This window comes from Pelobates fuscus, chromosome 9 (genome assembly GCF_036172605.1).
Source record: "Pelobates fuscus isolate aPelFus1 chromosome 9, aPelFus1.pri, whole genome shotgun sequence".
NCBI lineage: Eukaryota > Metazoa > Chordata > Amphibia > Anura > Pelobatidae > Pelobates > Pelobates fuscus.
In genome coordinates, this window is record NC_086325.1 from 142628149 (window position 1) to 142648538 (window position 20390).

At 38.6% G+C, this 20390-nt stretch overlaps 1 protein-coding gene across 2 annotated transcripts in view; it reads left to right on the plus strand.

Annotated features, from left to right (window-relative positions):
* Window positions 1-20390, plus strand: part of NUP188 (nucleoporin 188) — a 43271-nt gene that overhangs the window by 12922 nt on the left and 9959 nt on the right. For both annotated transcript variants that reach the window (XM_063432633.1, XM_063432635.1), the window contains exons 8-38: window positions 287-409; window positions 1307-1518; window positions 2098-2212; window positions 2306-2506; window positions 4507-4596; window positions 6094-6159; window positions 7309-7425; window positions 7527-7653; window positions 8003-8158; window positions 9058-9184; window positions 9278-9365; window positions 9477-9547; window positions 9933-10041; window positions 10117-10237; window positions 10328-10391; window positions 10480-10605; window positions 11003-11136; window positions 11712-11818; window positions 12304-12510; window positions 13106-13275; window positions 13370-13439; window positions 13525-13592; window positions 13784-13976; window positions 14409-14486; window positions 16632-16717; window positions 17059-17204; window positions 17355-17536; window positions 18246-18446; window positions 19050-19145; window positions 19593-19757; window positions 20066-20203. In XM_063432633.1, coding sequence (XP_063288703.1) covers window positions 287-409; window positions 1307-1518; window positions 2098-2212; window positions 2306-2506; window positions 4507-4596; window positions 6094-6159; window positions 7309-7425; window positions 7527-7653; window positions 8003-8158; window positions 9058-9184; window positions 9278-9365; window positions 9477-9547; window positions 9933-10041; window positions 10117-10237; window positions 10328-10391; window positions 10480-10605; window positions 11003-11136; window positions 11712-11818; window positions 12304-12510; window positions 13106-13275; window positions 13370-13439; window positions 13525-13592; window positions 13784-13976; window positions 14409-14486; window positions 16632-16717; window positions 17059-17204; window positions 17355-17536; window positions 18246-18446; window positions 19050-19145; window positions 19593-19757; window positions 20066-20203 — 3954 coding nt within the window. The remainder of the gene's footprint in view (window positions 1-286; window positions 410-1306; window positions 1519-2097; window positions 2213-2305; window positions 2507-4506; window positions 4597-6093; window positions 6160-7308; window positions 7426-7526; window positions 7654-8002; window positions 8159-9057; window positions 9185-9277; window positions 9366-9476; window positions 9548-9932; window positions 10042-10116; window positions 10238-10327; window positions 10392-10479; window positions 10606-11002; window positions 11137-11711; window positions 11819-12303; window positions 12511-13105; window positions 13276-13369; window positions 13440-13524; window positions 13593-13783; window positions 13977-14408; window positions 14487-16631; window positions 16718-17058; window positions 17205-17354; window positions 17537-18245; window positions 18447-19049; window positions 19146-19592; window positions 19758-20065; window positions 20204-20390) is intronic.

Genomic DNA, 20390 nt, shown 5'->3' on the forward strand with positions numbered 1-20390 from the left:
TAAGTGACACTGCAGCCTTCTCCTCTCATTCTCTTTATGTACAAAACACATTTTACTGGGAAATGGTGACTGTCAAATCTAACTAAAAAAACAGTTTGGCACAAACACAAGGGGCTGCACCCAAACAAGCCTTGCGTCCTATTTACTACAATAAACTGTGGTGGCTATTGTGGTAAGAGCGAAATGTTTATTTTTTTTCTAGACATAAAATCTGTTTCTATAAGGGACGATTTGTATATTTTTACCCTGTGGCTTCTTTTATATTTGTTTTAAATGATGTTGTCAGGAGCAGTTTGGAGAATGTGTGGAGATGCTGCACCAGAACGATATCATAGGACAGTATCGCAAACAGCTGGAAAGTCTTTTCAAGGAAGATGCACCAACATGGGAAACACACGGAAACATCATGGTTAGTCATTTTTGTAGGGGTTTTTTTTTTTTTTTTTTTCTTTGTTTTATCGCAATTTTCTCATCCGGTACCCCCGTTCATATTTATATATCTTGTCAGTGTTGTACCAAATAACTGCTACACAACATGCAGCCAAAAAAAAACTACTTAAAATTGGTTCACCTATTGGTTCTGATTGCCCCAATTAGGGCAAAAAAATCATACTAACCAGCATTGCACATTGACGCTATTTCTAACTCTTCCTTAAACCTAATGCTATTGCAAGGTAGTCCAGCAGTAGACCATTGACAGCTGATCCCAGCATGCACTGCGGCAGCAAGACGTCAGCTGTCAATCATGCTGTGGCTGCCTCTTGTGGGTGTTAATGGACAGTCTCAAGAGCGCGACTGTTCAGTAACAGAATATACAAACTTAGATCGCAGCGTGTAATGGAGGTCCTGCGACTGCCTGAGGATGATAGACATGGCAATCACAGGGACAGCTTTCCCTGCTATTTCCTGCCTTGTGGGACATCTTAAAAGCTATTTCTGTGGTGCCTCACTGGTGAAATATCCATAAATAGGAATGTTGCAGTGATTGTATTGAAATTTGCCATTTATTGCCATGACATGTCGCACCCATCATCTGTCACCAAACCATATTTTACTGATTATGTGTGAGACATGCCATCGGTCACCCGGGGGTTAAGTTGAAGGACTACATATTTTATTTATTGACATGTTTTCCTTTTGTACTTTATGAATGGTTTGGACTAAAGAACGAAAATCCATAACTATCAGCCTTGCAATGTAGCCATCATTATATTTGTAGAGCGAGGAGGAGACATACCTTCAATACTCCCTCCCACATACACTATTTGGAGTTTTGAACTAATTGATGTATGATTTCTGTTCACAGACGGAACGCCAGGTGTCCCGCTGGTTTGTGCAGTGTCTGCGTGAGCAGACCATGCTGCTGGAGATCACCTTCCTGTACTACGCCTACTTTCTCATGTCTCCTAGCGAATTACTTGCATTCACCAAACTGTTTAAAGAGCAAGGCTTTGGGCTGAGGCAGCAGAACCGGCATCTAGTGGAGCAAAGCATGGACCCTCTAGTTGAGAGAATTGGGTAGGACAAACTGATCTTTCCTTCTATGTCGCGTTACAATAAAATAACAAATGAGAAACCAATACATAAATATCAATTACGCAAATACATATATAATGTGTCTGCGCAGCTCACATATTGAAAGGGTCAGTATTGGGTTATTTTGAAGATTTTCCTAAACAAAATTTTGCTTCATCTCATGTCGCTGATTTAATGATTTAAAACACTGATGAAGGAAGCATGTCGGTGAGAATGTATACTTGGTCTTAGTTTTACTTCTGTCAGAAGTCTTTTATTGCAAAGAACAGGTTATGAGACTAGAGGACATAATTTAAAAGATCATTTTCCTGCCTCATCTCCCTCAAAAATGCTGAATTTACATCTACTCATTACCAATCTCTGGACAGCAGTGACATGTTGAGATGGTCAGTTTAATAAAAATCAGTTTTGCCTGTATAGTCCGTAGCAATGTATTCTAGTTTAACAACTATAATATTCATGTTTGGCTTTTCAGTTTTAACTTCTCCTTTTCCGAAGCTTGTCAAATTCTGATAATCATCTTCAGAAATAGGATTTCAAGTAATGTGTTTTTGTTTGCAGATACTTTTCCGTCTTAATTTTCTTGGAAGCAATTGACATAGACTCTCTGCAGGATTGTGCTTTTAGAGACCAGACCAAGAAGCATCCATTTGCATCGGAAAAACAGGTCTGCAAGGTAAGGTGCTTGTGTGACCTCCCTACCAAATGATGCCTAATACATTTATACATCTGTTGCATTGCCTCCAATAAACAAATTGTGTATTTACAGGACATAGACAATGTTTTGCTTACCTTTGGTGACCTCCCACACCATGCCCCAGTCCTTCTGGCCTGGGCTCTACTTCGGCACACACTGAGCTCTGATGAGGCCGAAACAGCCATTCGTAAAATGGGCAACACTGCCATCCAGCTTCATGTCTTCCAGTATCTGACAAACATGCTGAAGTCACTCGGTAGTAGTGAACATAATGTGAGTATAACATTCCTTATATTTTTTTTTTTTCTGTCTCTTGCTGAAAACTGTGATAGCTATTCATGTTTGTTTATTAAATCTGGAGTGTTATATGTAATATAAATGGGGTTGCTAGATCCAAACATTTTCATTAATTCACAGAATTTCTTAATGCTGATAAGCAGTATGTGAAAGCAATTATTAAATTGAAGGGAAATCAATTTATCAAGACCTAGTATTTGTTTAAGTAAGGATATTTATTAATTATGCAAAAATAAACTCGTACAGACCTTGTAATTCACACCATGGTCTTAAATTGGTGCTCCCGATCACTGCATATAGAAACTCTGTCATAGTTTTTGGAGGACTGTTATAAAGTGCAACATAAGTGCATGTTTCAAGAACTTGCTATGAACAGCTAAAGGAGGTCCTGGGTGGCTTCCAATTCACAAAAGTGTGAGAAAGGTATGTACCTATTTACATAGTTAGTGAATGGCTAACTAGTCATAGGCTGTAGGTCTTTCTCATTGAAGCCTTGGACTTTGCTGGAAACCAGGGGCAGAAAGGGTGGGCACAGTCTTCATAACTTTATGATTAAACCATTCATGAAAGGGAATAGCACATTCTTACTGAGATCCTGCTGCTACCAGACCTGAGGTTCGCTACCCCTACCTTAAAGGGACACTATAGCCACCTGAACAACTTTAGCTTAATGAAGCAGTTTTGGTGTATAGAACATGCCCCTGCAGCCTCACTGCTCAATCCTCTGCCATTTAGGAGTTAAATCCCTTTGTTTATGAACCCTAGTCACACCTCCCTGCATGTGACTTGCACAGCCTTCCATAAACACTTCCTGTAAAGAGAGCCCTATTTAGGCTTTCTTTATTGCAAGTTCTGTTTAATTAAGATTTTCTTATCCCCTGCTATGTTAATAGCTTGCTAGACCCTGCAAGAACCTCCTGTATGTGATTAAAGTTCAATTTAGAGATTGAGATACAATTATTTAAGGTAAATTACATCTGTTTGAAAGTGAAACCAGTTTTTTTTCCATGCAGGCTCTGTCAATCATAGCCAGGGGAGGTGTGGCTAGGGCTGCATAAACAGAAACAAAGTGATTTAACTCCTAAATGACAGTGAATTGAGCAGTGAAATTGCAGGGGAATGATCTATATACACTAAAACTGCTTTATTTAGCTAAAGTAATTTAGGTGACTATAGTGTTCCTTTAATAGTTGCACAAAGTTGTGGTCCAGGCACTCAAGGGATAATAATGTTGCAGATTTATTTGGAAAAAGTGCACCATTTTGATCTCAAATAGATCTTTCTCTCGCTTGAAATGTTATGGTTAATCTCAGTGACCCTTAACTGCTTCATTGAGATGAAGTTGTTATGGTGCCTGGAGTGTTTCTTTAAGGGCATTTAAACGTATTAACCAGTGCTTCAGCAGAGCCCAACATATAAGAAGCTCTGATTGGCTGGACAGCCAGGTTACCAGCCATCTTGGTTCATGTGCTCTAAGATCGTCTATCACGTGTGGGTGGGCTAGTGCATTACGGAAACCTCCACCAGCAAGCACTGACCCTGCCACTCTCTCTCCAGATTTCGGAAGGCCTGATATTTTTTTGACCACAATATAGTAAACTGCCTCTTCTACTTTTCTTCATTTCTTGGCCTATTTTATATACCAGGGCTCAGGATTTCCTCTAGCCACAGGAGAGTAAGTAATCCGTGGTGACTACCATGGACTCACCAGGCTGGTAGTGGCAAGTCATTTCTAGGCACATCTAATAGAGTTGTACTTTTTATTTTGAGCCCTGTATGTATCACAATTTATGAATCACGTAGATTTTATTACAAAATGTGAGGTGAAAGATGCAAATATAAACTAGAGTTGCCATTAAAATTTTAATTCCCATGTGACAATTACAATTAATAAGTTAATTGAGTTGGATGTATGCTTATCACACTAGTACGGCTTCACCTGTATGTCATTTAATTTTTTTAATGTCTTTTTGCAGTGTACCAGCAGCACAGCGTGTGTCTGTATCTACAGTCTGCTATGCTTTGTGTTGACTACGCTGGAGGAACACACACTGGGAAAACAACAGGTGAGATGGATATGATCTCACTTTCCCAGTTATATTCCGTAGTTGTGTTTGTATATATGAAAGCTGCATTATCTGTCTGTTGGGGATTGGCACCTTTTAAAGGGACGTTCTACAGTATATAACCACTACATTCTTAGTGGTTATGTTGCCTATGGTCTTTGGGCACCATCCACAGGGTTTTATTTTAGATCTTTTAGAAGCAAATAGATGTAACTAGAGTGCTAAAATGCCCATTATATTCTCAAATAGATATTTCTATATCCTGTTAGTCTTGAGAATGTCTCTTTAACTTACTGTTTGCCGTAGCACTCCCGATGATCCCGATGTCAGGTGCTTTGATTCTTGTCTTCTGCGAATGTCTTCACTTCCTTATTTTGCTTTGTTTACTTCAGTCTAGGGGAACTTTGGTCGGCTGACATATGCAGTTATTAGTGTTCATGCTATGATCATTAGCTAGATCAGGGAGCAGCCGGACCTTAGTAGCCCAGGTTTAGGGAATGTTTATTATGATGGCTATTATTTTTATTTTATCTTCCTTTTTCGTTTCTGTTTCTATATTTTTCTTTTTTCATTCACCGTTATTAGTAATAGTTTTGGTCTCGCTCAACAAATTATCATCATCTAGGTTAACAACGACCTTTGGTGGATATTTATATGCAGTAGCAAATATCTATTGCAAATTTATATATATATATATATATATATATATATATATATGTATATATTGTCCACTATTCTAAATATTGATACTTGTAATTTGTAAAGAAATGATATACTCCGTATATAATTGCTATTAAATGCTGTACATCTGTTAGTATAGTTTTTTCGCTATTGTAATAACTAGAGAAATATAGGGAGGTTCTTATTCACTATTCGATCTGGTAACACAGGCACACTGATTTTTTTTTTTTGTGATATACATTTTAGTTTTACACAAATTATAGTAATCCTATTTAATTATCTGCAAGTATTCCAATAGGTTTTGATCCTATCCTTTTTTTGGTCATTTATTCATCAGCTAGCATTACTTTAGCTCATTCGTTGATTTATAGTAGACCAATAATAATGTCTTTGATTAACTTAATATTTTAACATCCTACCAGAGATCAGTTGGTGATTGGAAATTCTCTAACGATTAGTTAAATGTCAAGTGATGTATAAAAATATTTAAATTGTGTTTTTCACTTTAGGCTGATATTCGCCTTTTTTTTTTAATTAAAAGTTACATAAAGGTCACGTTTTAACTTCCACCGCTTTTCTGTTGTTCCTAATAGAGGACTTCAACCCCTCTATTCTATGTTAGACTATGTATTAACTATCACTTTAAATCGAGTCTTTTTTTTTTTTGCTTCACATACTGTCTGTTTTAGTAGTAGTTGTAGTATGCTGGGATAAAATAGAACATGTTTGAACAATTGGTATAGTAATTCGTTTTGTAAATGTTTCTACCTCACTGTATATAGCTGTGGAATTATATTGTGACCTTTTTCTTTTTAGGATGTTATTGACACCGCTTGTCAAGTCTTCTCTGCTCCAAACCTGTCGGATCTTTTTTGGAACACTGTGAGTATTTAAGTTGAAAGTTTGGATTGTCTGTATACAGAACCAGTGCATTTCTAATATAAAGTGAAATGACTCTAGATTAAACTTTCGACTTTGCAAAAATCATAAAAAAATGTAACTTGGACCCAGGTTCATTATATCCATGTCATTGAAAGTAAAATGTTAAAGAAACACTATAGTGTTAGGAATACAGATACCCCATCTAGTGAGGATTTAAAAGGTAGATTGATCATTTCAGCCAATCCAATGCTTCCATATGGAGTATTTGATTCCATAGGTAGTAGTCTGACTCGGTTAGTCAGTGGAAGTGCCTCTACTGGACGTCAGGAAGACAGCCAATAGAGATGGTTTTTAACCCTTCAATCCTAGCATTGCTGTATCTACGAAGCAGCATTTTTTTTTTTTTTATCTTGCAGGGTTAAAATTAAAGGGAATGAAGTGGTCTGGGTGCCTTTTAGTGATCCTTTAAACAGGTGCTGTAGCTTGCATCTCGGGAGAAAAAACACTTACATGCTTACATGTTGTGATCACAGAGATTTTAGAAAAAAACAAAACCATTTCCATTTATTTGTTGACTCTGCAGAAATACTGAGGGGATAATGAGTTTTGTAGATTATACAGAAGCTAGTATTTTGCTTCTGGTTAACATTAAACCACACCTATTAGACTTGTAGACATTTGTTATATTGTTTGAAGATGGATCAAATGGTTTGCATGTGACCATATTGTCATATTTGTCATTCAGTGTCATCTCTATGTATGTCAATTTGTAAAGCTTGGGTTGTCATGGCCAGGTATTCTCAGTTCTTCAACATGCCTGGATAGGTGAACATCGACTGGCTGAACTATTCAGCCACATCCTGGTTTATGTGGGCAAGGCCGGTCCAGTGGGCCTCATTTCATCCTTTGACCCAGGCAGCACAATGTCTTGGGCTGGCCCTGCCTATGGGAATATCACATGGAATTGTCTGCAAAGCAAAAACTTGTCCTGTGACTGAGCATGTTGAATTTAATGATTTGTGAGCTATAGAGGAGTATAAATGTGTAGTAACAATTAAGTGGCGTTTTGACTGTTTATTACATTTCTGCTAAGTTGTTATTGTAAAATCTATATATAATTTTTTTTTTTTTTTTTTTTTTTTTTTTAAGGAGCCTTCAATGGGTTTAGGTGTCCTTTTGGACAGTGCTGTTGGGATATTTCCAAATCGCCTCTCTCCTCTCCTCCAGCTCCTCACTGCCCTGGTCTCCAAGTCTTCCGTAAAGAAGGTTAGAACCAAAACAAATAGAGGGGGGATTCGGTTATTTATGTGCATATGTTTTGACCTAATTCTTTTGTTTCTCAAAGTAATACTAGTGTCTGGTTACAGGTATACATGTTCCTGGATAAGATGTCGTTGTACACAGAACATTTCAAACATAAGCCACATGATGTAATAACACATGAAGATGGGACTCTGTGGAAGAGAAAATCTCCTAAACATCTTTATGCATTAGGTAGGAGCCTGTAGAGTGCATCATTGACATCACTATTAAGGTGTTGTGCTATGCATTGTAGGAACTTTCAATTGAATAGGTCAGGGCAATAGAGTACCTTGCTCATTGTCTTTCTGCCCAGAGTGACTTCTAATTGCAGCAATTTGTTTAAAAATCACTGCAGACATAAGTGATACTTGGATGTATTGGTCCGTATCAGTTGTTTGCAGATACAAGCAACAGATAGCCTGGCAGCTGGGATGGTTTCCCTTTTTATAAAAAGCTAAAGCCGCTATAACTTGAAGCATACGCTTATTTTGTACATGGTACATTAAACACAATTAAATTAATTTGCTGTGCATACTTTTAGGAACTGGACAGACCAACTTAAATATACCTCAAGGAGCCATTGGACAAGTGATCTCTAATGAACGTGGCTTTGTGATTCGCTGGGATTTCTGTTACAGCAGCTGGACTCTCTTTACCTGTGAGATCGAGATGCTCCTCCATGTTGTTTCCACAGCAGGTAATATTTAGAAGTCTGTTATTTTGCAGAATGGTAATATTCTTGGCTGGTGGCTTGTTATGCATTGCTGTCGTTTATTCCTACTTCTTTTGTTTAACATGAAAAAATGTTGTCATTTTCAGACAATACTATTTAAAGGGAAATTGCTTCCTAGGATGTTTTTAATATGTTTAATTTTTATATGTAGCAATTATTTGTTAGGTGGGAAAAAATTTAATGTAGAAACTCACTATTCCATCCAGAACTTGTGTGCATCCATCTAGGCTCCATGTAAGTCATTATTCTAACGTTATCATTTTCTACCATAAAAACAAAACAAAAAAAGGTTTGACACAAGTTCTAGGTGATTTAACTGGTGTCATTTTTGGACAGGTGATAGTTCCCCTTTAATTTTCGCATTCTGTTAGTGAAGTCTCTGGTTTGGAACATGTATTTTCCTGATCGTTGGTTTCCCTCTTGAAACCTAAGGCTGCTCACTGAAGTGTGTCCCGCTCTGATGGAGTTATGCATGGTTTTGGTGAAAATAGATGAACTGAATAAATTCTCCTACCTCATCTTTTTTTTTTTTTACCCTCTTCCATATCTTGACCTATAAAAGTCCTTTTTAGTTCTCCATAGTTATCAGATCAGTGCATACCCTCACCGGTGAACTATTGTGTAATAATGACCTAGTTCTGCAGAAACTGGAAACTGGTGGGAACAAAACCTTGTGTCTTGTGTAACAAAAACAAGGGTGCACATCCTTGGCCCTCCAACATTTTGTTAAGCTACCATTCCTATGTTTGTATGAAATTATGCAAGGCAAAAGCTATCCGCAGAGGATTATGGGGACTGTGTCTAGCAGTAACTGAAGGTGTAAAGTAGACCCTCTCGAATGAAAATATCCTTGTCACTTGCAGATGTGATCCAGCACTGTCAGAGAGTGAAGCCCATTCTTGACCTTGTTCATAAAGTCATCAGTGCAGACCCGTCAATTGCAGACTACCTGCTTCCCATCACGTCTCGCATCTACATGCTTCTACAGAGGTAGGCAAATTCTTGTGGCTGTGAGTTATGTTTGTCACCTGTACAAAGGCGAATTACTAAGCGAGACACTGTTTCTTTTGGTGATTTCTGCAGGTTAACAACTGTGATGAGCCCTCCAATGGATTTTATTTCCTCTTGTGTCAAGTGTCTGACTGTACTAGCCACATGCATACCAGCTAAGGTAACTGAGCCATGTAAATGGGTCATCAATGACTCTTTTTTTAAAGGTTGTGTGTACCTACCAGTTGTTATTTTTAGCCTATCATAACTTGTTTTTATTTCCCTTTGTAAGGTTTGGGCAGATTTGCACCACACGGGTTTCCTTCCATTTGCGCCTAATCCAGTTTCTGGTCAAATAATGAGGTAATGTCCTTCACTCTAACTAAAACTTGTAGCATGCATTGTATTGTTACAATGATCTGACACTGTATTTATAGGCTAGCAAATGGTGGCCAATATCTTGCTGTTCAGCTGAGAAAAGATTGCTTGCTGTGTATTTTGGATAAAGGAAGTCTACAGCAACTTCAGTGCCAAATGTCAGCCCTTGTTTTACTAAGGGACATGTGTCCATTCCAGTTGAAACTACAACCTGCTATCAGCATTGTGTGAAGTTCAAAATCCTCATCAGGGTTGCTGGTTGTGTAAAATACTTTCTGACCCCTAATCTAGAAGTAAAGTATTCAAATCAAGTCTCTGCATACATTTATATTCTCTGATTGTGAAGCATATTCTGTCTTTTCCAAATCAGTGAAGGGATGAATGCCGGCGGCTATGGGACACTCCTTGGGATCGAGCAGTCTCAGGGTGAATACGCTGTCACAATTTCTTTTCTGCGTCTTGTAACCACATTAGTCAAGGTATGCCTGCTCTGAAAATACTTGGAACACTTCAGTTCACATGTTCCCAGTAGTTATAATTGACTTTGTTTTCAGAGTCAGCTCGGAAGCACTCAGAGCCAAGGATTAGTTCCCTGTATCTTATTTGTTCTGCGAGAAATGCTGCCTAATTACCATAGGTGGCGCTACAACACCCACGGAGTGAGAGAACAACTGGGTACGTGACTTTCTATTCGCTATTCATTCAGATTTCATTTGTTTCACTTAGACTTATCTTAGGGAAGACTGACCTGATGTTTTGTTTCAGGCTGCATGATATTAGGATTAATTCATGCCATCCTTAACCTGTCTGATGATACTTCACACAGCAGGTAGGTCAAGGTCTCTCCAAATGCATGGTTTTATACGTTAGTAAAAATATGTTTGAATATCCATGTTTTTTTCTGTATGCTTCTCTAGTGCCCCAAACCTGCAGTCATTATGCATCTTTAGTTTGACAAACACAGAAGCCGGACAAGCTGTCATTAACATCATGGGAATTGGAGTAGACACCATCAATACGGTCATGATGTCTCAGGCAGGCAGGCAAGTTCTATGTTATTAACAAGTCACATCTTTTAGACTTTTCTCTAACATCACTATGGCAATCATGTCTGTCACTATTAACGTGTGTGTGCTATATGTGATAGTTTTTCCTTTTTATTGGTTCTTGTTTACGTTTTCTCATTTTTGAAATTTTTTTTTTCAATAGAATATTTGACCCTTATGAATACTTATAGTTTTCAAAAAGCAAAATTCATGTTTGTTGAAAGCTTATCCTTCAAGGGAGAGAAGTCACATCTGGAACCATAGTAGACTTGGTTTAAGTTTGTGAAAAAAGTTTCATTTATTTAAAACATAGGATGCATTGCAAGAACATTTTTTTGCTTAAAAATATAAAAAACAACTTGTATTCTAAAATGTTGTTCCATTACTTTTCTAGCAGCGACTCAGAGGGTCAGGGACAGATGCTAATACAGACTGTGAAGCTGGCCTTTTCCATCACCAATAATGTCATCCGACTGAAGCCCCCTGCTAGTGGAATCTCCCCTTTGGAGCAGGCACTTACCCAGCATGGTAATTATTAGATTTCTGTATCTCAGAATAATAAATACATTTCGGAATGTCCAAAGATCAGCCATATGCCCCAGCAACATATTTTATTTTATTTTTTAAATCAAACATTTTCAAAAACGAATCAGACAAATTGATAGCTGCAAAAATGGGTCAGTTCATGTACTGCTAAATATATACTTAATATATACCTCTCCCCCTCCCCATTTGGTACACAGATCAAGTGAGAAAAAGTCATGGGTGGAATTTAAATTCAGAAACTAATCCAGTAACCGCATGTGATTTGGTATTATTTCAGCTGTGAGTTTGAGAAATCAAACAATTACCCAGACGACCCAAATTCGGATGAATTGCAGTTTGTAACAAAACAAATCTCCAAGTCTAGTAATTATAACCAGATCTAAATGATAACATTAGAAGTTACTATAAAGGGAGGTTTTTATTCACCCACTTAATCCTGTGTACACAAATTTACACAATTTAGATTAGGCAGTTGCACTCATTAGCTACTTAGTGGAATAATCTTACTTGCACTGTTACTGCCTTCTAATCCTTTACCTACTTTTTGTTTCTAACAGGGGCCCATGGGAACAATCTAATTGCTGTCCTGGCAAAGTACATCTACCACAAGTTTGACCCTTCACTGCCACGGTTGGCTATCCAACTACTGAAACGCTTGGCCACAGTAAGAAAGCATTCTGTCATATATGTTGCTTTGGAAGGGGGCTCTTTAGTCTCAAATCCTTCAATCAACTGTTTACTTGCTGCTGGTGCTGCTCAGCTTCAGCACTCCACTCTCTGCTCTAGGCACTCCCTCAGACATTATAGAAATTCCAGGAGTATGTAAAGAAATGTATACTGCAGGTATTAAAGGGAGGTGTATCGATGTGTCTTTGGGGGAGGGTTCACCAAAGTTTTTGTTCTCAAGCTCTAGGTATGTTTTGACAAGGGCATACCATGCTACTCAAGGCTTAAGTTACTTGCCACTGAACACCTGGAGAGTCCATGGCATAGTCATGAAGGGTTCATTTTAACTAGCAAAGGCTAAATGTTCTCTGGCGCAGTGGAATATTTTAGCTCTTGAATCCTGACATTACCTCTTCAAGATGTTATCAGATTTTCTTTTTCTGATCTATGGATTGTGATTAACAGCCTCTGTTTTGTTTGCAGGTTTCTCCCATGTCCGTGTACGCTTGCTTGGGTAGTGATGCCGCTGCCATCCGTGATGCCTTCCTCATCCGTTTGCAGTGTAGCATTGAGGACCTGCAGATTAAGGTCATGATATTAGAGTTCCTTACTGTTGCCGTAGAGACCCAGCCAGGTCTCATAGAACTCTTCCTAAACCTGGAGTTGACCAATGCAAGCGATGGATCAAAGGTGAGTTTGCAAGGTGACATTTTTCTGAGTAAAACCTTTGTAAAGAAACAACATTCTCTGCATGTCAAAATTCAAAGTCTAGCCGCATTAAGGAATTCCATTATGACTCCAGCCAGATTACAATGGCCATTACGTGAGAGTGAATCAGTTCGTGTGTTGCTGGTCTATTTGATGCTTCTTCCTCTAGCGATTTAACGATTCAGGCACTATGAGGATAGTCAGGCAAGAAACTTCTAAAAGAAGATGGCTGTTTAAAAATGTAAATAAAGGTTTGTGTGTCGACAACATATATGTGGTCTGAAATGGATTCAGAAAGTTTGATAAGGGAATAAGCCAGTCTTGCCATTCTCTGACCGCAAATGTTCTTCAACTTGAAGATAAACTATAACATTTTATTGCTATATGTATTTATATATATTTCAAATAATATAACCAAATTTAATTTAAAGAAATGAAGATCAAATTCCATTTAGTACATACTGAAATTTGTAAAGTCAGCCTAAATCAACGTTAATACAATATGTGGCCTGCTAATTCAGTTGTGAGGTTTAAAGATTGTCATCCTCCCTTGTTATGTCTCCTTTGTTCTCTTCAGGAGTACAGCCTGGGCAAGTGGAGTTGTCTGCAGGTTGTACTAAACCTGATTGACTTTCAGAAATCCGAACGCTTCTGGAGCACCCCTCAGCTGCATCGCTCCGCTATTGCGTTCTTGCATGCAATATGGCAGGACCGACGTGATAGTGCAATGACTGTCCTGAGGACAAAGTGAGTGTAAAAGCCTCTAGAGCAGACCTGTCACACCAGTTGTTTTCACTGAACTGTGACTTGTATAATACATATCTGTTTGTTTCTATGCTAGGCCCAATTTCTGGGAGAACCTGACAAGTCCTTTGTTTGGAACCCTTGTACCACCTTCGGAATCATCGGAGGTCAGTAAATAAGTTTTTTCTGAATGTGTGCTTGCATTTGTGTGACTCCTGCTGCTTATAAATAATGCGTTTAATGCTTTTACAGCTCAGTGTTCTAGAAACCTGTGCCTTCATCATGAGAATAATCTGTCTGGAGATTTTCCATGTTGTCCGGTAAGTCTGAGAGCGAAGAGCCCTAAAGAGAACTACAGATATTTGGCTTCCTTTGTGTGTTCCTCAACTCCTATTGCCATTCTAGTGTGGTGGAAGGATCCATTTGGAAACCTGGAGAATTTTTTTTATTTTTGTTCAACCAACATAAGTTGGCATAAGGTTGATTTTGTAAGGTTTATTTGTTTTCACAGGGGTTTCATGGATAGTGCGTTGAAAGGTGTTCTGAAGAAGTTCTCTGAGAAGAAGAGATTCAAGTACTGGTCAGAATATGTTCACTCACTGGTCTGTAGGGAGGCCGAAGCAGAAGGAAGTTGTGCCTCTCCACCGGAGTACCAGATGTTAATCTCCGCTTGGAGGATGTTTCTCATCATCGCTGCAAACAATGTAAGCTTGCATTAAATGAACTTTTCTCATCTTGGCATAAAGCGGCTACCTTTAAATGATTGCCTTAAATAAAGACAGGGTTTTTTTTTATGAAAAATGCATTTAGACTGAGTTGGAATCTCACTGAAATTCCAGCTAAATGAAAAGACGTAATACAAAGTAAGGAACATTTTATATTCTGTAAATGTGTTTTTGGCAAAATATGGCGAGAGAGCTTCAAGCAACATCTGCCACCACTTGTAGCCATTTCGCATTATTTTGCATTTGATGAGAAGGGGGATCTGCTTTACACAATATGCAGTAACTGCCTCCTGGCATCTCATTGAATATGTATGAGAAAATTAATGGATTATCCCATTTGTTTACTAATGTGTAATATTTCTGCATGCGCTTTACTTGGATCTCATACCTCTCGCCCCCTTTTCTTCCAAGGCTGAGGTGATGCACTTGACAGATGTAGATGTCCAGCAGCAGCTGTTCCATCAGGTCCTGAATGACACTCAAACGCTGGTATGTATTCATAGCACTTCTGAAAATTCTATAAAAGATCTGCAGATTTGGAGGATAGATCCTTTACCAGGGGCTGCAGTCTTCACTGAATTTAATACATTTTCTGACTAATGTATTGGAATCTGATTAGGTTTGCAAGTTATTTTTATAACACCATGACTATACTCCTTCTCTCCCCTCTACCCTCCCGCCCACACCCCCAATTTATTTTTCTTATTATATGCACTGCTTTATTGTTGTGCAGCCTATCATTTTCTTTTCATGGCTATTCAACATGACCGCACCAATTATGGGTTAGCTCCCCATTAGCAGTCGGGACAGGAATAATTAACAATTAAATAAAGGTAGTAACCCCCCCCCACTCTCCATCCCTGAACTCCCTAGTCTTGTAAAAAGCCCAACTTAAAATTCCAGAAGGGAGAGAGTGTGATGCTGCTTTGTAGAATAGCCACAAAAAGAAAATTACAGTAAGTATTAAATGTTCGCTTTTCCTGGCTGAACATGGCAAAACCCAAGAATAAACCCAAGATTAAGGGAGGGAAAAAAACGGAGTACAAATTTTATTAAAATATTGTCATACAGTCGAAATTATAAAAGAAACCGGAAGCCAGTCAATAATACCTCACACTAACTAGCGATGATCACTTAAAAAGCACCCAACATGGTGTAACCGCGGCTGGTTCCCCAATTTACCACTATAACGTCTTAAAGCCTAGAATTTAGCAGGGCTAACCATACAGATATCTTAGCCATAATATTATATAGTTAGTAAGAGTTCCTCTATTTAAAATATATAAATAATCGAGAATACAATATAAAATAGGGATTGTCTTGGAATCAATAAAGTTTTGTCTTTTAAAATATTTGTATTAAATAAAAATCTAAATATAGACATATAAAAACGTAATAATCCATTACAATAGGTTATAGCAGAGTTTATAAGATTAAGGTATGTGCTTGCAATATCAGTAAGATATGATAACATGAACTTGTCAACCTCTCAGTCATGATAAAATGGAGCAGCGTCTCTGTCTCCAAAATCTCTCCTCTGTCTCTAATATTAATAAGTACACATATTTTTACCTTAGATGTTCAAGTAGGTCATTTTAGGACCTACCTTAACTTGGCAAAGATACGAGGCCATAACTTGGTCATTTCACATGGGAACATCTTATCTATGTTTAGGCTAAAAGGTAAGGGTGCACATGACATGGGAAATTCCCTGACTTGGGGAATTACACTAACTAGGACAAGATGGCGTCCTAACGTCTGAATATGAGTAGGTCATTTTATTAAAGAAACATTGTATGAAAAACAATGTTCCATTTCTAACCACTTGTCAGTTTGCAAAATCTCTTAAAGACAAAGTACACAGAAATACAACTTTTCATTCTAAAACTTGTAATATTTGCATATGCCCATAAGTATGGGACGGAAACCAAAGAGACTCCCACACAACCTCTGAAGATCAAGGAGCATAGGACTTGCCATGCTACACTGCCAAACAGTAGGTGCAAACTATAGATCCCAAGGTACAGCTGCTTAAAACTATTAAGAAGTTTGAACCAGTTACCAATGCCCAGGCAGCCTTGTTTACTTATTTCAGAATGAAAGTCTGAACTCCCCCAATAGAACCATGCTAAACATGGCGAGTTAGGCCAGAAAATAAAACAAAATAATGGATGTTCGGAAATATTCCTGCCTGTCAACTAGGACAAGACAAAGACTGGAGAATTCAGGGGGGAAAGAAGGCTTAAATTACCTTGTTTAATTGTTTGTTATTCCTGTCCTGACAGCTAGGGAGAAGCTAACACATAAGCAATTCTGCCATTGTTAGCCAGGAAAACAGATTTTTACACATTTGAGGGTTTTAATTTCTCTTTCAAGCACAAATGTGGTGAGTATGTTGGTATTTCTAGAAAGCTTTCTCAGCCTCTGTTAAGTATTCGCCATGGTCTGTGTAGATTGGGTGCTTGTTCAATGCATGTTTATTTTTTGGAGTTAGAAGTGTTTGGTAGAAAGAACTTGGTTTAAAATCAAATTGCTGTTCAATATGCTTGGCTTTAAAATGATTACTAGTAGTCTTGATAATAAGAGTACCAAGATGCATTGTATTGTGTGTAATGTAGAGCTATCTCCCTGTAGCTTCTGGTTCCTGGCTCTGTAGCCTGCGTGCAGCTCGGATCCATGCTGTGTACTCTGATGATCATCCTGCTCAGAAAGTGGAGGAAGTAAGTTGTACAATTTACTTTTACTCTGCTTTTCCTTTCTACAAGGGCCATAAGGGGGGGGGGGGGAGGAAATGATATTTGCAGCTTTGTGAGTGGAAACTCTTGTCAAAGAGGCAATTTAGAAACCTATACTGCTTGAAAAACAGCTTTGTTTTCCTGGCACTATTGAATCCCTTTAAGTTGTGTTGGTGCCAACAGTGTTCCTTTAATAGATTAACTACCAGTACACATACATCTATATATTAGATTGCCATGTCTTCTCATGTTGAGATTGCCAGCACAGAGCTTTTAGTCCCTTTTAACATGTTCTTCCTTGTCTTTTTGTTTTCTTTTGGTATCAGGGCAATGGGCTCACCAGAGGATATCCTTCCACCTCTTACACAAATTTTGGAAGGAATTCTTCAGATAGACTCACAGCAGATGGAAAAAACAAAATCCCGAGTGTTCTCTGCCCTGATATATGTTCTAGAAATAAAGCAGATGAAAGGTAGGATGGTGTGGATGGATGGCCTTAGAGACCATCTTCGGTCTTTCAAGGTTAAACATTTGAGTGTGTGATAAGCTGAGCAGTGTTATAAAAACTAGGGAGCAACAGTCACTTCAGTTTGTGTAACTATGTATTAATTATCCTATACAGCCAGTGAGATACCCCAGTATGAGCAGCTGGTACTCAACGTATGTACAACCCTTCAGAATGAGGTGTTGGTGCTCAATGATCAGACACGCGTTGCTCTGAAAGCAGGAGATGGCGTTGAGGACAAGGATAGTATGGAGACTGAGGAAACCCCACGTATGCAGCAGAAAGATCAACGTGATGGGGTGAATGTCAATATGTTGGTGCAGTCAGCACATTAAATGCGTGTTTTCCGTGTTAGCTGTGTGTTTTGTATTTCAAAGCATTGCTGTGGTTTTATTTTTTTTATTATTCAGTAGTTGTGTATTTTTCTGTTTTAAATATTGAAAAATTCTCAAAAATCTTGCAGGAAGCTTTTCTATTCTAGTTCTAGCACAGACCTTAAAGGCACATTAAATCAAATTCTAATCCTTTGGGGAAATGAATGGACGTGACTCCCCTATTTATAGGTCTCTTTATAATTGGCCTTAACTTGCTGTGCTGCTATAATGAAGTAATGTTTGCAAGGGGAAATACATTTTGTCCTTTTTGAATGATTTAAGGGTTAGTTCGATTTTTATTTTTATTTATTTCTTGCATTTAATATTAACTCAAATTGCAAGTCATTTAGAGAGCTCTGTTTGATTGGATTACTTCTTTTTGTTTGTGTTTTTTTTGTCCTCCCTGTGTTTGAGCACTTTGTTGTTGGAAACTTATTTTTTCCCCCTCAGTAGAACATGAAGTTTAGCTATAGTTAGCCAGATTCTAGTTTATAGTTCTATAAACTACCACCAAACTCCCACAGTCTTCATCCAGCTCCTGGTTTCCTGCGGCAGACAGTACACAGGAGTGATCACTAGTGAAGACAATAATGCCATGGGGTCCTTGACACTGCTTTCTGTTAATGTGTTTCAGGTTTGTGTCCTCGCATTGTACCTGGCCAAGGAGCTGTGCCAGGCAGACGAAGATGGAGAACAGTGGTTACATGTGATCAGGAAACTCCCTGTGCTGCCAATGCTTTTCAGTGCCTTGGAGGTCAGCCTGCAGGTCAAGCAAAACCTCCATTTTTGTGAGGCCACCCTTCACCTCCTCTTCACACTGGCTAAAACCCACCAGGTGAGATCATTACACTCCAACTCATCATGTATAGACCTTTCTATTGTTTCATGTGTATTCAGTATAGTTCTGCATTTCTCCTTGTAGAGTAAGGCAGGCTAGGCATATCCCAAGAGCCATTTCTAACTTGGAGGTGTGACTTTGTAATTACATTTTGATTTTAATTTGCGATAATTTCTGAGTTTGTGAATTAGTTAAGTGAGTGACGAGTGTCTCGTCTTCTGCCCTTCCATAGTCTCTTCCTTTATCTTCTTTTCATACAGAGGTTTTCACTAAAGTGAGAATTCAAAGCGAGTTTCAAGTGCAAGGCCAAAGTAGCCGAATTGGAAACCTACCTGACTTATAGAATGTTTCCCGTTCCTTTTGCCTTGAATTTTTTGCTTACTGGCTTCTATACAGTGAGCACGGTGCCAATCTGCACCTTAAAGAATCCACGGAGCAACCTGTTACCTGCCTGCGGAATGGGTAGACTAATGTGACTTTCCTGCCGTCAGGCGATAGACTCTCCACGTCTATGCACACACAGCTGTTGACAATGACTGATTAACTGGAGTGCGTTTCCCTCACGCTGTATTGTATTAACATGTCTGTCTGTTTCCACAGGGAGCCTCGGCCTTGGCAGGAGCTGGTGTAGCACAAAGTGTTTGCTTGCCTCTGCTGAGCGTGTATCAACAAAGCAGCAATGGAGTTGGCTCAACGGTGAGAAGAGTATGTGTGCAGTGTATAAGAGATTGATGAAAAGGCTGGCAAAACATAGACAAATAACATTTTACATCTGCTGCTGGTCTTTTGGTAACCCCTGGTGTACAACAATATATAGTCCTCTTCATAGAAGAACATTGTAACAAAATTACACTAATAAAATATTTCAAGGATTGTGGACACAGACACTTTCAAGTCCTTTGAGGGTATCAATTCAAGAGAATTAGAAGATTTTTCTAACATGCAGCTAGTTCAATTTTATATTAGTTAAGATATATATATATATATATATATATATATATATCTTATTTTTTTTTTCCCCTTTCTACTTTTGTATTTATTGAGCACCTTGTTAGAGACCCCTGACAGCATTTAACAGAATGTGAGAGTGTATGCGGAATGTTGTCTTATTGTTTCAGCAATGTGCTCTGTCCTCTCACTTAGACACAGCCAGCCATGTCCTCACGCAAAATCCTGGATGCTCCCTCCTGGCCCGGTGTGTACCGCCTGACGGTGTCACTCATGGAAAGATTGCTAAAAACCTTGAGATATAACTTCCTTAGGGAGGCTTTGGACTTTGTTGGCGTTCACCAGGATAGAATATTGCAGGTGAGCAAAATTAATGTGTGTGTGTGTGTGACTAACTGGTACAATACATATAATATAATAGGCTACTGTAACTTAGCCAGTGTGCAATAATTGCCAGTGTTATTTTTACTTACTGGCTGATGTTTTTCTGTGGATGTGGGGAAATAGCAGGATTTGTGGAAGTTGTGCTACTGCTGGAATCCTCCCCACTGAATGGTGCGGAAATCTCGAATACTTTGGTTCCAGATACAATCAAGCTTCCCTTTAAAGAGTTGTTTCTTTTGACGATACTGAAAGGATCTCCCCAACACATTTTTGTTTTTCCTCAGTGTCTGAGTGCAGTGCGCACCGTGCAGAGCCTGGCCTGTCTGGAAGAGGCTGACCACACAGTTGGGTTCTTGCTGCAGCTCTCCAACTTTACGAACGAATGGCATTTCCATCTACCTCAGTTAATGAAGGATATCGAGGTGAGGAAGACCAGACCTTCTCTGGCGATTGCTTATAAATGGTGACTTGCATTCTTCTCCCTCACTGCCTGCTTGTGTGGCTCAGTAAAATCAATGAGTTCATGGTTTGTGGGTTTTTAACCTCGCAGCATATAATTGCTAGAAATTTTAGGCAGAGGTTTTCATGTACCACCTGACAACATGTAGA